The sequence below is a fragment of the Mauremys mutica genome, chromosome 7 (assembly GCF_020497125.1).
Source record: "Mauremys mutica isolate MM-2020 ecotype Southern chromosome 7, ASM2049712v1, whole genome shotgun sequence".
NCBI lineage: Eukaryota > Metazoa > Chordata > Testudines > Geoemydidae > Mauremys > Mauremys mutica.
The window spans coordinates 86,275,054-86,289,766 of record NC_059078.1 but is presented as its reverse complement, the minus strand read 5'-3'; the positions used below and the strand labels follow the sequence as shown (position 1 = coordinate 86,289,766).

Below are 14,713 nucleotides of genomic sequence, written 5' to 3'. Positions count from 1 at the left end.
TGAATTCATCTTTCTTAAACATGGGAGACCAAAACTGCACACAATATTCCAGATGGGGTCTCATTAGTGCTTTGTATAACGGTAATAACACTTCCCTCCTTCTGCTGGAAATACTTCACCTAATGCATCCTAGGACTGCATTAGCCTTTTTCACAGCCGCATCACATTGGTGGCTCATAGTCATCCTGTGGTCAACCAATACACCCAAGTCTTTCTCCTCCTCTGTCGCTTCCAGCTGATATGTCCCCAGCTCATAGAAAAATTCTTGTTTTTATCCTGGGACTTTACATACCAATCAACTTCCAAGATGCATGTAAAGTCTTTCATTACCTGTGGACAAAAGCAGGTTACAGGTGTTGCAATTAGAGTCTGCAACAACCAGACTTCCCCTCTCTCTCTCAAGTTGCATTCACCCTTTTATTTCAGTGACCTAGTACGAGGTATTTTTTATCTGCTAACAAAAACTGAATGAGGATTTATGGATTTTGTTGCAAGGTTGGGGGACAGGAGAGGAGGGGGGTATATAAGAGGGTGATGGGTGCAGTATAACATCTCAAATAAAATAGCATAAATGAGAGATTCTCAGGAAGACTGAAAGGGAAAAAGGGGGGGAAAGAGTGAAGGAAGGAGAGGAAAGAAACAAAAGACCAAATGCAACCATGGCATAAACAGATGCAGCTCCTTGGACTTCAGTTCAGTCCTGGCTGCTGACACCAGGATTCCAGTTGCTCGATTGAGAGAGAGAGAAGGGAGGGAAGAAACTTAAGAGCAAAAGGGTGGGGGAGAGTTTTAAAGCCTTGATTCCTGAACCCCACATTTAAGGACTCACAAAACAGGGTTTAAAATGTAAACACACTTGCACGCACATGAACTGCTTGGTTGGAAAGGACGCTCTAAACCCCTTCCCCGCTAAAGGCTGCTCACTCAATCTCTGTGTCTCTTGGACTTTCGAATGATGCTCTTTTAGTCCCACACACAAAAAGGTTGGGTGAGTGTTTCTCTCCCCCTGCTTTGTGTGGCTGATGGATGGCTTGCATGGCTTCCCTCTGCAACGGATTGTTGTGGAGCAGAAGCCTCTAGCCCCACCACACACACAGGCTGCATGGCCTATTAGGGAGCCCCTTTGTGATGTAATTGGATTTCTCCCTTTGTTAGTTTGCAATGAAAATGTCATCTATATTGGGGAGGTGCCCATTCATCTTGAATTAAATTCAGTCGTCTCTTCGGTGAGCTGTGAAACTATTCACACTGCAGCAGGCAGCTGCAACTGGAGGCTTCTCTGACAATACCCCACGCTGCTCTGTAAGTGCAGCTCCCGTCCCACAGGGCTGGCTTGCTTCCTCTGTTACCCACATCCATTACGCTTCTCAGCCCATCCCTTAACCATCTGAGAAATAGCAACCCTCCGAACTACACAGAGTGGCTGGGAAGCTGAAGGCCATGGCTGAATGAATGTGTTTATAAGAACACCCCAAAAGAGAAATCTCAGCTAAAAGATCCAGCAGAAAAGGAGCCCTTATGTGAGAAAGGTGGAAATTCCAAAATTCCAGTCAAAACCCTCCCACCTCTCCCCTGAGTGTTTCAGGTCTACTTAGAGTCAAAGCTTAACAGAGTTATGTTAATCAATCAACTAATTAATTGCATGTTAATTAATTATATTAATACGTTCGAAATTGGTGCCGAGAGCTCCAACATGAAGGCATGTGTGTCTGGCCAGCACAAGCAAAGACATGCATGACTGATATACATCCACATATGGGAAATAGCTAAGTGACCCTGCAGAAGACATGTAAAATTAGCACATATTAGGCATGCATGAATACAATCCTGTAAGACATGTGTGCCTGAGACACATACTCGACGTGTGCTTAAACACACACACACACACAAATACACAGACACATTCCCCTGGCATGCACATTCACCATCATCCACTCACCTAGTCTTAGAAAGGGTGTTTTCCAGGATTTAAGACTGGCATGGCCAACAACCCCTTTGTTACTGTACTCTATATGAATCAAAATAAATCTCCAACATTGAAAGATCCTAAAAGATATTTCTCTACTGATTTTGTACAAATGCAAGCCAATGTAAGTCATGGCCTTTTTCTTCTGTTGAAGGTGTTAAGAAGCTCTGACCTTGGGCTAGGAGCTTGCCTCTTGTCTTTCACAAATGCTTACCCATGTAAATTATCACAAAATTGTGACTCATTAATCTGCCTGCTACAAGCCCAATATCTCTTAAAACTGTGCTAATGTGCAATATGGTTCACTAAATAACATCAACACATAATGTTTCGTAGCACTTGATTGAGACCTTGGAATGCAGAGAATAGCCTGGTTAAAACGGACAGTACCTCCACTAGCATAGTATACCTTAACGTAATTCTGGGATGCTGGGGACGGATACATGTCCAGGTTACAAAACACAGCATCCTCAGCAGCAACGCAACTTTCATGCCTGTTGAGGTATAGGAGACAAATTACCTTAAGTTAAAAATGACATAGCAGCCTAGTATTGTGAGAAGTTTAGGACTGAAGCTGGTATGGAATAGTAACAAAAGAACCAGGCTGGAGAAGGTATTAACAGGGTTTAATTCATTTCAATTAATCAGTTTTTAGGATACATTAAGTTCCTGCCTGACTGGAGCCTACTGCACTAGCCCTCAAACTCACTCTGAGCATCCAGGCTTCAAATTCAACCTGACACGGGAACACAGTCGTTTAGGAGATTAGGTCTGGTGATTAACACGTCCGTTGTAGAAGCACCCAAATCCCTTATGCTCACCCTTATTGTTTCTTTTCACAAGGAGCTTCTCTTCTGTGGAAAGAGCAGGAACGATTTACTAACAGGATTAGTTCCGTCACTCGAGCTCACAATGGGGGGCCCCCAGCGTTGAAGCCCCATCTCTGTCAGAGTCCCTCTCAGATGCTCTGCCTCCCTGTGGAGGAAAAGCTGGTGATGCAGACAGGAAGAAACCCCACGGAAACCCATGGGATCAGTCCCCTATCCTGGTTTTCCACTGGGGAGACTGACTTGGGTTCGAGGGGGGTACAGGAAGCCAGTCAGCCCCTGCCATCTCTACACGATGTAATGACTTGGCTTCCCCAATTAGCTCACTTTCCATGTAAACCCCGCACCCCAGCACTAACCTGCCAATATTCCTCAGGTTGTCTTTGGAGGGATTCCCTCCAGGGGTGCATGGTTCAGTCCCAGAATGCCATTCAGTCCTTGATCTCTATGCTGAAACTCTCAGCATAAGTGCCAGTTACTATGAAGTTCGACAGCTGTTCATCAGGAACTGAGCTGAGATCATCACATCATTTTATATAGGGCACCAAATGACCATCAGAAGGTAACAAATTTCAGTTAATGCCAGAGCTCTGCAGTTAAAGATGGCTTCAGTTTTAGAAGGGGTGACTGAGAACTTCAGCCTAAGCAAAGCAGCCTGCCAAAACATCAGCACAATGCAATACAACCTGATGATAGTGCACCACCCCACAAAGCTGGGCAGTCTCAGTGAGGGACACTGGGCAGTCTCAGTGAGATTCAGGCTCAGCTCTTTATCTGTGAGACTCTTAGACACCATCTGAGTGACAGCCTTGCTATTCCAATCCCCTGAGCTAGTCAGTTCATTTGTAGGGTTGTATTTAATCAATACACCAGTTAAAACCATAGCTGTGTCTTCCCAAACTTTCCAGCACTTGGGATTTGTGGGGGCCCTGCTTGGGGAGCTATCACTGACTTTCACTGGCTCTGGCATGCTCACCACAGGCCCAAGAACAGCAAGAAATTCAGAGAACAGGCAGTTTGGAAAGATATTTATGTACTACCGTCACAGAACAATTTCAATTTTATAATAAAACATCATGTTACAGGTTTTTTTCTCCTTGTTGTTTTAGCAGAAGGTTCTCGTTATCACAGGAACCAGAGGAGAATTTGAGGTGTTGCTCTTGGCATTTTTATACTCCACTGGGGAAGGCAAAAATTTACAGTCAATTTGTGATGCACAATTTCCTTCACTCCGTTTATTGAACAAAAACAAGAACCACTTTGTCCATGCACGCTACACGAGTGTTCAGTAAGGCTTCTCCACCCCAACACACACACACGCACACGCATATGCACACACACAGTAAAGCTGTTATAAGCCAATATGGTCCCAAATCACAATTCAGATCTGTATTTGGACCTGAATCCAAACTTTCACAAAATTGTGGGGGAGCGGCGGGGTAATTTAAATTCTGTGGTCTGTTTTGGCCCACTATAGTGACAGGCCTGAAGCATGGATCCAGATCGGGATGTGAACTTCCTCGAAAGTCTGGATTTGCTGTTTTTGCTGAGGCCCAATCCTATTTATAAGACACAGGAGAGATATTGCTCACTGATTCTCAGCTCATCAAGGTGAAAGTTCTTAGGCTTCCCGGCCTTAAAGAGGGATTGAAGAAAGCTTTAAAACACACCACACCTAATACAACCCCTCTCCAATGTGTTTTTAGCAGATATGTTTCATTTCCACTTCTGCAAATTATCAAGGACTGTATTGTTTAAAAATCGGTTCCTCCATCCACACATTTCCAAGCCCAACTTCCTCAGCTACTCAATGTTGGAATCATTCCTATTGCAGCAGGGATAAGGTATCACCCACAGTGACAACATCCCAGAGCAAGTTCTTGTTCAAACACAAATATCCCAGACAACCCAGGCAAGACAAAAGCACAGGTGACATCACCTGTTTTACAGACACTTTTCTTCTTCCCTGTTTTAATCTTCTTCAAACTCCTTTCTGGTCTCCCCACTTTCTATTTTAATGTCCCCCTTCAGCCCCTTATAACCACCCTCCAATCCTATATGTTTAAGATGTAGCATATACTGTGCTGTCAGCTCAAGCCCGTCAATATCTCTTCTTTTAATTTAAACTTCCCTTCCAATACACCTCTAAGATCAGACTAGTAATTACAAAGCAAACCCCGCCTTCTGCAGGCCGTTTTCAAATTGTCTCACATTCATGCATGTTTGTTTTATTATGCCTCGGAGATCCCTACTGCCCTTCACACCTGCAGATGAAAATTAAGCTCCCACTTCAGTTCCCCTCAGGTCTAGGCACTGTACCTGATAAGTGCTGGATGACACAACATGACATGCCAGACCCTTTCTATAGCTGCACCAAAGTTTGGGCTTCTGGCATGGCCTCTCTAGCCGACGGCTGAAGCTCCTGGGCAAGCCAAGCCTCACTTGGGCAACGCTCAGAAAGGAGCAGCTTAATGTGAGAAAAAATGCTACACCTGGGGATTGTGCCCTTGTGCATCCCAACTCCACACTTCAGTTCCCCTTGAACGCTACACACAGATACTTTTAATTAAAAAAATAATTAATAATTGGAGATATACCTATCTCCTAGACTTGGAAGGGACCTTGAAAGGTCATCAAGTCCAGCCCCCTGCCTTGACTAGCAGGACCAAGTACTGATTTTTGCCCCAGATCCCTAAGTGGCCCCCATAAGCATTGAACTCACAACCCTGGGTTTAGCAGGCCAATGCACGCACACGCACACGCACACGCACACACCAGTGGTGGCCAGTGTGAGGGCACTGTCACCGCTGGCTCAGGTGTGAGACCACGTAGATAAGGCCCACCAACAGGAGGCCACGCACGCCCACCATCATGAGGAGGAAAAGCAGCAGGATGGACATCACTGGCTCCACCACCTGGTTACCGAGGTTCCAGAGGGGGAATCCCATGTTCACTAGCTGCTGGTTCAGTTCCGAAAACGGAGAGCGCCCCCCAGGCCTGGCAGCCTGCTGCTGCGGTGGAGCATGGCCTGCATTAGGCGCCACGTTGAAAAACTCCTGCAAACATAACAAGAGAGAGAAGGAATTCAGCCTGCTGAATCAGACTCATAGAAGGGGTGGGAGCTGAAGGAAAGAAGACAGAAGGGGTGGGAGCTGAAGGAAAGAACAAGGCAAAAATCTCAGAAATGTTCCTATTTATTTAATTCAGAGTAAAATATCATCCCGTGGTCACAGACAGAGACAATGCGGCAGAGGGCAGGCACCACAACTGACTGCCCTGGCTCTCACAAACATTTCTTACGATCCGCTTGGCTTTTACGCTCTAAACTGAAGTTGAAATTGCGGGGAGAGAGGAATGGAGAGTAGGGTACATTAGAATAATTACAGGGACTGCATCTTTTGGGCTACACCTCACAGTACAGAATTTCACCCACCCACCCTGTATGTAAATCCTTTGGGGCCAGACCCACTTACACAAGTGTAGGGGAACCCAGCCAGGTGGAAACAGCTGGGAACAGCAGCTCCTTCCCTGAGAACCTGAAGCCCTTCCAAACTCTGCGTGGCCAGGGATTTATGGGACTGGAGGAGGGGGAAGGTGTGCCAGGAGAGAAGGGGGTGGAGCCAAGGATCGTGCTCCTCTAACTACTACCAGATTTCTGAAATCCAAGCTGGAGCCAATGCTGTTCAAACCAGCATTTGCTCCTCCAGCACATTATCAACTGCCGACAAAGGGACTTACAATGCACCACTTCAGTAGGACAGCTGACAGAAATAAGACTCCCACACAGCCAGGCTGCCATGTTGCTGGTTCCAGGAGGGCTGGCAGAGGGACAACCAATGCAGGAATGGCCATGGGCATTTTGTTGGCCAGGATGAAAGACATTTTCTGCACCCCCAGAGCAGCCAAACAAAACACAAACAAACAGAAAAGAGCAGCACAGCAGTATTGTGCCCTCTGGAAGTTGGCGTCCAAGGTAACTGCCATGATCACCCATGCCTGGAACTGGCCCTGAACCGATGTCTGGGAATTAGAGAACTTAAACCTATGTTTCCTGCAGATCCCTGGCCCCAACAGTCATTCCATTCTCCAGGACAACATGCCCACATTACAGAGCGCTGCAGTCACAGCGCACCATGATTTGCAGCATCTTTTCCCCTCCTGTGTGTTTTTCCTTGGTCAGGGGTGGTGGGGCCCTTAATGTGAACTCAGATTCCTACCCAAATTCTGCACCCACACAAGCAGTCCTCATTTCCCCTGCCTACCCCAATGATTCTTCCAGTATTTTGCAGTAAAATGTGGAATGCTGCTTCTCCCAACTCTGTCTTGCCTAGCTCTCTGGACAGAACATTATGAGCAATGTTCCCTCTATATTTTCTTTGCTCTGAGCGGGTTTCAAACTCCAGTGAGAGCTACATTTTTGTAGCAATCAGAGACTTTTTTTAAAAAAAATCATTTTACACTATATTGCATTGAACAGTGTAAGGGATTTTTAAAACAACACGTTAGTAATACACATGCATCTGTGACACACAGGCATACATAGCAGTGGCTGAGTACCCATTAACTTTCAAGATTTTTAGAGTTAAAAAACACACACAGTTAGGAAACCAGGAGCCCCCATCTATCCTAACATAAGCTTCTACACCCATCCTTTCCCAGGAGCCTTAGCCCTTGAGGAAGCCCCCTACCATACCCTCCCAAAAGACCCTGTCTCCCAAACTGGGGTGCCTGGGAGGGAGTTGCGATTGCAGCCCAGAGTGGGCAGGAGCACGGACCAGGCACTCCTGCCTCAGCAGCGGTGGCAGCACAGTCTCCCCTTCCCTGCATGCCAAGCTCCCTGCCAGGCCAGGCTCATTTCCGCACTGGTAGCCCTTGGAGGCTGCTCCCAGTGGCAGGGACCAGCCTCTCCACAGCCGGCTCCATAAACAGCCACCCCCCTGCCCTACCTAAATAATAATAATAATAATAATAATTAGAGATATACCTATCTCCTAGAACTGGAAGGGACCTCGAAAGGTCATCAAGTGCAGCCCCCTGCCTTCACTAGCAGGACCAAGTGTACACACGCACACGCACACGCACACCCTGCTGGCTTGAGGTTTGCCATGGCACAAAATAGGAGCTGCTGCAGGTTCTGGAAGGAGGGCCCAGCTGTCAGCCACACTTCCAGCCACATGAGGTGTGCTGTAGGTACCATGCTGCTGTGCAGCCGCGCATGCACGCAGCTTAAAGGGAATGTTAATTATGAAGCATCCATTGAAGATATAAATCATAATGCACATCCATTTCCTTGAGCAAAATATCTAAGCAATTACAAAAATACGCTGAACTTTTTCACATTTCTTTGTTTCATTACCTGCCGAGAGGTGTTCTCCCTGTGCTGAGCATTTGCTCTCACCCGGGGGTCATCATCCTGTACAATATCTCCGTTGGCCAAAATCCGGACCATCCTTGGGGTCACGCAATATACCCACCCTGTCACACCTGTAACACACAGGAGAAAGGACCTGTAGTTCCCCTCTGAGCATTATTAGCTATTTCAGACTGAACCAGGAGGGAAGAGAGGCTCAGGGGGAACCAGTTAAACATCTTGGGCCATATTTGTGAGTGCAGTCAAGGAGGGACATGCAAGAAGTTTCCCCCACTCTTTGCACGACTATATAAGGGCCTCCCACAAGAGGCCTCTGGGGAGTGTGGGAACTGTTCACTCCTGCTGCCTACCAGGGAGCAAAGACAGAAAACAAGGGGTTGGGAGGAGTAGGGAGCAGGTAGGGGGTCCTGGTGCAACCCACATTCTTCACCAGCCTGCAGAGGAGGGCCTGTGCAACAGGGGTGAAATCTGCTCCATCTTAAGGAATGTGCCCACAGAGAAGCTCAGAGACATCATGGCACCTTCTCCCCAGCATACATCCTGGTGTGATGCAGCTCCACATTACACCATACCAAAGGTAGTGATGTAAATACCACAATCTAGCCTCTTCGGGAATGGGAAGATACAAGTGTGTCTATCCCTCTCGTTTTAGCTATTACTTACCCACACTATAAATGTATTTTTTTATGGACACAGCAAAAATCCCACTGATAGAAAATGAAAAAGATACTTTTTCATGGCTATGGAATCCCCAGAGAATGATATTTTTGAAAAGCTGTCAAAAATTACCTTTGAAAGTGTCATATGAACATTATTTTAGAAATGGCAATAAAGTCGGCTGTTTTACAAGTTAAAAAAAGGTTCTAAAATAAGGTTTTCCCTCTTGTAATAGCAAATCTCTAAGAAGCAGAACCTTAGGAAAAACAGGCAGGCGGGCTCTGCACAGAAGAATATTTTGTGCTGCAATTTAACAAACACATGTTTCTGCTGGTAAGAATTAAAAACTGGTATGACCAGTCAAATCTATAACAGCCAAAAAACTGACCACCACAACACATCTATCCCAGGGATATAGTTTCTAAGACTTGGCATTTCTGGTTTCCAGGCTATTAGAACTACCAATGCTCAAAGCAGGGGTGGAAACTGGAATTGACCTGAACCTCTGCCTATAATGCAAACTGATGTTTTTTCTTTTTTTTTTTTTAAAGGGATTGTTAGAACCTTCCATCCAGTGCCCGGGGATAAGCAAGAGCCAACATAGCAGCTATGCCTTACCTGTGCCCTATGCACAATGCATGGGACCATCCCTTTCGAAGAGTCAGCTAGCAGTGTGTTTCCCCTCTACGGCTCAAAATGGCCTGCAACCCAGTTTGTCATATGAATCTGAAGGCCAGTCTCTCCCATTCCCAGGAGGGCTGATAGATGCACAGACACATGAACATGCTGATCATACCACATGTGCTGGGAAAGTAGAGGCACAGCACTAACAGATTCCTCTGGGTCAGGTACATGGCTTAAATTAGCCTGAGCAGGAACACTACACTATCCAAGCTGCCTGTCTTATTCTGCACGGTACTTAGAAACTCTTACTCTTTGCCTTACATTTCTTGACATAATTCTGAAATTTTACAAGAAGCCGATCTGAGGGTGGTGGGAGGAGAAGGGAAAGCAGAAGAGGCTGTACTGCTTCCCGAGCAGATTACCGAGGAAAACTGTCAGAAATAGCATACTCACCTCGTTGATTCGCTCTCTGTTTACTTCATACAGTCTGACTGACTTGTATCCAAACTGCTACTTCCTCCAGGCTGACATCACAGGAAGTTAGTTGAGCGAGGTGGGTGAGCAGGCAGTTTCTGTTCTAGCCAAGGCTCTCCAGCGCTGAGCAAACCCCTCTTCAGGCTCCACAGTAAACTACAGGTCTCTGAACTGGCTGTGCAGATTTAGAGCTTTTCTTGCAGTCAGCCCCTCTCTCTGCACAGTATTTATGCTACACTCCTCTCCCTTGGCCTGCATGTTCCTTCACACCATGACTCTGATCATCCTGATGCATCTGAAATCTAGGCATGGCGAGTGCCCCCGGCACAAAGAGAAGGGAATATGGGGCAATGCGCCCCAGGCATAGGCGTGGCGTGGAAACTAGGGGTGCGGGAGGTGCTGCAGCACCCCCAGGTTTTACGCGGGGCTACTGGCCCAGCGCCCAGGCCTCCACGCCCCAGCCTGGGGCTTGGGTCCCGGCTGCCAGTCCTGCTCCCCGGCCGCTGGCCCCGTGCTTGCGGCTCCGCGCCAGGGCCCCGCTTCCCGGCCGCTGGCCCTGTATTCGGGGCCCCGCGCCTAGAGCTCTGCTCTTGGGGCGCTGGCCCCGGCCACTGGCCCCGTATCCGAGGCCCTGCACCCAGCCCCCGCCCCCCGCTCCTGGGCTCCGCTCCTGGCCCCGTGCCCGCCCCCAGTCTTTGCCCCCTTACCTCTGTCCGACCTCTCCGAGAGCCGACACTGCTCCCGGCCCCAGCTGGCGTGGGGGGGGGGGGCGCAGACAGGGGTAAGGGAGCTGGCTTTCAGCGCTCCCACTTTTAAAAGTGTCCCAGTGCCCAGGCTACAGCCTATCAGAAATCTGAAACTCTGACCACTTGTCTCCAAATCTCTAGGACTGTCCTGACTTTCACAAAGCTATCCCACAAGCCAGGTTTGCCGGGCAGTTAAAGTGCCTCAAACTGGGACAAATTCATGGGGTGGAGATGGTATGGGATTGAATTCAGGGCCAATTGGGGACCAGCTTGTAGGCTTAAACTAGGGCAGGGCTTGTGACTGGTTTAAAGTTGGGAGTGGGGGTGCTCAGGTGAGTGTGAGATCTGGCACAAGTATCTGGGACCAAGCTATGGTCAGGGGCGGCTCTAGCCATTTCGCAGCCCCAAGCACGGCAGCACGCTGCGGGGGGTGCTCTGCCGGTCGCCGGTCCCGCGGCTCCGGTGGACCTCCCGCAGACGTGCCTGCGGATGCTCCACCGAACCCGCGGGACCAGCGGAACCTCCGCAGGGACGCCTGCGAGAGGTCTGCCAGAGCCGCCAGCCGCCCTCCCGGGGACCGGCGAGCGCCCCCCACGGCATGCCGCAAGCACATGCTTGGCGTGCTGGGGCCGCCCCTGGCTATGGTTAACACTGAGACTAGTTTAGAGCTAATTTGTAGGCAATGGCAGGCTAGTATATGGTTTGGGATGACTGTTAACCTAGGCTGGAGTAAAGTTTGGTAGCAGTTTGTGGGAGCTCGCTAGGTTTAGCATAGAGACTGATTTGTGAATCCTCGCTAACAATAGGCAGCAGTTCAGTTCCTGGATTCAGACTAGGCTTAGGCTGCTCTAGACTTGTAAATTCCAGGACTGTAACACAGTTTAGTAAAAAGAACAGGAGTACTTGTGACCTTAGAGATTAACAAATTTATTTGAGCATAAGCTTTCGTGGGCTACAGCCCACTTCATCGGACGCATAGAATGGAACATATTCTATGCATCAGATGAAGTGGGCTGTAGCCCACGAAAGCTTATGCTTAAATAAATTTGTTAATCTCTAAGGTCACAAGTACTCCTGTTCTTTTTGCGGATACAGACTAACATGGCTGCTACTCTGAAACAGTTTAGTAACATGGTTAGTTCTCTCTAGACAGGAATATACTGCTTTATAACACCATGAGGGTATTACCTGGTTCTGACACAGTCAGGTCCCCTGACATAACAAATTTTGCTTTGTAGAGGCACTCCATTTCTCCTCAGTCCAAATTACCCTGTGTAGAGTTCACAGTAACAGTTCATTTTCAAGATCAGAAAGCTTTAAATGGGACATGTTTATTGACATAAGGATGGGTTATATTTCGTCAGTCTGGATCTAATTAGACCTTTGGCATAATCTTAGTTGAAATCAACTGGCGGGACCATGTAACATGGACAGAGAGACAGGGTGATGACCCTATTTATCTCCTCTGGTCTCCCATTGCTTGCACCTCCATGGGGAAGCAAAGCATCCAAGATGGACACTCACAAAGATAGACCTTCTTCGTTGGGGGGGTCTCCATTGTGAGCTCTAGTGATGGAGTTTAACAGATTGCTGCCTTCTTTTCTAATAGATAAAAAACAAAAAGGAAGTGGGGAAAGCTGGTTGAGAGTTTAGGACCACAACATTAATCCCCTCCCCCCACTCCTTCAGAAATAAAGAAATCCTTAAAGAGACACTGTCAAACCCTTTAGCCCACACATTTCACATACTTTTAAAACTGAACTGAATGTTGCAGATGCCCTCTGACTCCTGGAAATCCCTTTGGGTTTGGCTTTAAAATCAATCTCTCCAGCTCCAAGTATCTGAAGGATAAAGTGTGCAATGTCTGTTTGTGCTACAGGCCACACACATATCCCAGGTTCTGTCTACATTGGCCAGATAAACCATGCTGGCAACTTTCTAGGAGTTTAATGTGATCATATTTAGTCCCGATCACAAGTGCTGAAAAATGTTCTGGGGGAGTTTTTAACAGTTTGTTCCACGTAGTGTTCAAGCCTGTTCAATTTAGCCTTTTGTGAAACTGTGAGGACCCAAAAACTTTTCACAGATCAACTTCAATTTTCAAAATTTCAAGTACAAATATGGGGTCATGGACAACTATTTGTCGCAATTTTGGCTTGCGGAGAGATGACAAGGGAAGGCAGAGCAAAACACAGATAATCACACATAGCATTTACAATATATTGTGTACACACACAACAAAGCATTACTGAGTCCTATGACCTATGGTCTGCACATATACAGCAACAGGAGTGATAATGAGCTATAAAATTGGCATCATAAATTCAGGCACGGGATCAGCAGTAGCAGAGGTAGACAGGTTTTCTGTGATTTCCCAGTTAGAATCCTTCTCGCTGTTTAAAGTATTTAGGGAAAGCATTCCTGAATCTGACCTGTATATGCTTCACTAAACACACGCTTTGAATACACATTGGAGGGACAGGAGGCTTACACTTCTCTTAATACTGGCAACAGTTTTCCACTGCCCAGTTAACACTAAACTGAAATAATAATTTTCTTTTCCACTTTAAATTATTCATACTCTGCTTCTATCATTACAAGAGAACTGAAATAAAAAATAAAATCTCAGACAAACTACATCTGAGTATGTAGTAGACTAGCCTCCACAGAACAAACCAAACGGACCAACCAGTAAAAAAGCACTCAGCAAACCGGCCTACCAATTGAAAACTGAGGAAATTTCAAGAGGTTCAAAATTTAGATGGTTAGCCAAACTAACCCTCTAGACAGATGTGTTGTATACCAATGCCATACTGGTTTGGGGCCCCACTTCTCCCTCAGTGTAGCGGAGAGAAAACTCCACGAGTTTCAACTAACAGAGATTCCTATTTATTCTTCCAGAGTTTCCCTCTCCCCATTAGCACTGAAATCCCCTAAAATCCAGCCTTTTTGTTTGGTTTTGCTTTTTCATTGCAAATTCACCTTAGTAACTAAAGTATCAGAGGGGTAGCCGTGTTAGTCTGGTTCTGTAGAAGCAGCAAAGAATCCTGTGGCACCTTATAGACTAACAAGAATACCCACTTCTTCTTTGCATCCGAAGAAGTGGGTATTCACCCACGAAAGCTCATGCTGCAAAACGTCTGTTAGTCTATAAGGTGCCACAGGATTCTTTGCTGCTTCTTAGTAACTAAAGTTTATCATATATTTGTCATATGTATGTAAAGTTGTTTAGATATTTTTAATTGCTGAGTATTTTTGGAGGATAAAGATAATTAAATGTTAAAATTGTAGTGATCACTTGACAGTAAGAAAAAAAGCAACGTATGGGCTCTTCAGTTAGCAGTTGGCCCCAATGGGATGTGAATTAAATAGCTTTGAAATTTAAAACAAACTTTCCCCAGTATTCAGTAGGTTAGTGTTGTTTGAAAAAGTATAGCCATTAACTTGGCCACCAGAGGGCAATCATACTGTATTTAGAATTCAATTCTAGTCTATTGATATTGTTAATGATGAATAAAATGAATGCAAAATTAATGTCACAAATGTCAGACATTTTTCCCTAGTTCATACACAGATAAATGCATATGTACAATTTTATGAAAATCAGACACAATCTACTATATTTTGTCTATTCCAAAAGTTTAGCTGTGTGAGAGAGAATTTAATAAAAGATAGTTTGGCTCTTTGTTTCTCTGTAAGTGGACTACATAAACGGTAGTCTGATGGCGATGTTAGAGCAAGATATCTGAGCAAAAATATGAAAACACTTCATGGCTTTGTATTATAAAGGCAATTTCACTAATCCCTATCAAGTTCATTCCCCTACAGATTGTAATGGTAATGCTCTCCATCTAGTGTGGCTGGAAGTCACACTTCACTTAGAGCAGCCGTGATATAAAATTCCCTAAAAGCCTAATACAATTATGAATTATTAATCACAACATCTCGTATTCAGCCACCAACAGCCTTTAATTTTAAATGTATACTTCCCTTGTAAACTAATCAATGCATTGTGGCTGACATTTTCAAAACTGGCTACTGAGTTTGG

At 46.1% G+C, this 14,713-nt stretch overlaps 1 protein-coding gene across 3 annotated transcripts; it reads right to left on the bottom strand.

Moving 5' to 3' along the window:
• Positions 1-1,600: 1,600 nt before the first annotated feature.
• Positions 1,601-10,228, bottom strand: FAM241B (family with sequence similarity 241 member B). 3 transcript variants are annotated; one of them, XM_045025950.1, is made up of 4 exons: positions 9,899-10,228; positions 8,150-8,277; positions 5,661-5,849; positions 1,601-2,941 (listed from the first exon to the last, which is right to left on the bottom strand). In XM_045025950.1, the coding sequence occupies exons 2-4, from the start codon at positions 8,240-8,242 to the stop codon at positions 2,864-2,866; spliced, it is 360 nt and encodes a 119-aa protein (XP_044881885.1). In that variant the 5' UTR covers positions 8,243-8,277; positions 9,899-10,228; the 3' UTR covers positions 1,601-2,863. The 3 variants fall into 3 exon arrangements, with proteins under 3 accessions (XP_044881885.1, XP_044881887.1, XP_044881886.1); XM_045025952.1 differs by having other exon boundaries at positions 1,601-2,820; positions 9,899-10,224; XM_045025951.1 differs by lacking the exon at positions 1,601-2,941 and having other exon boundaries at positions 5,546-5,849; positions 9,899-10,220.
• Positions 10,229-14,713: the final 4,485 nt, after the last annotated feature.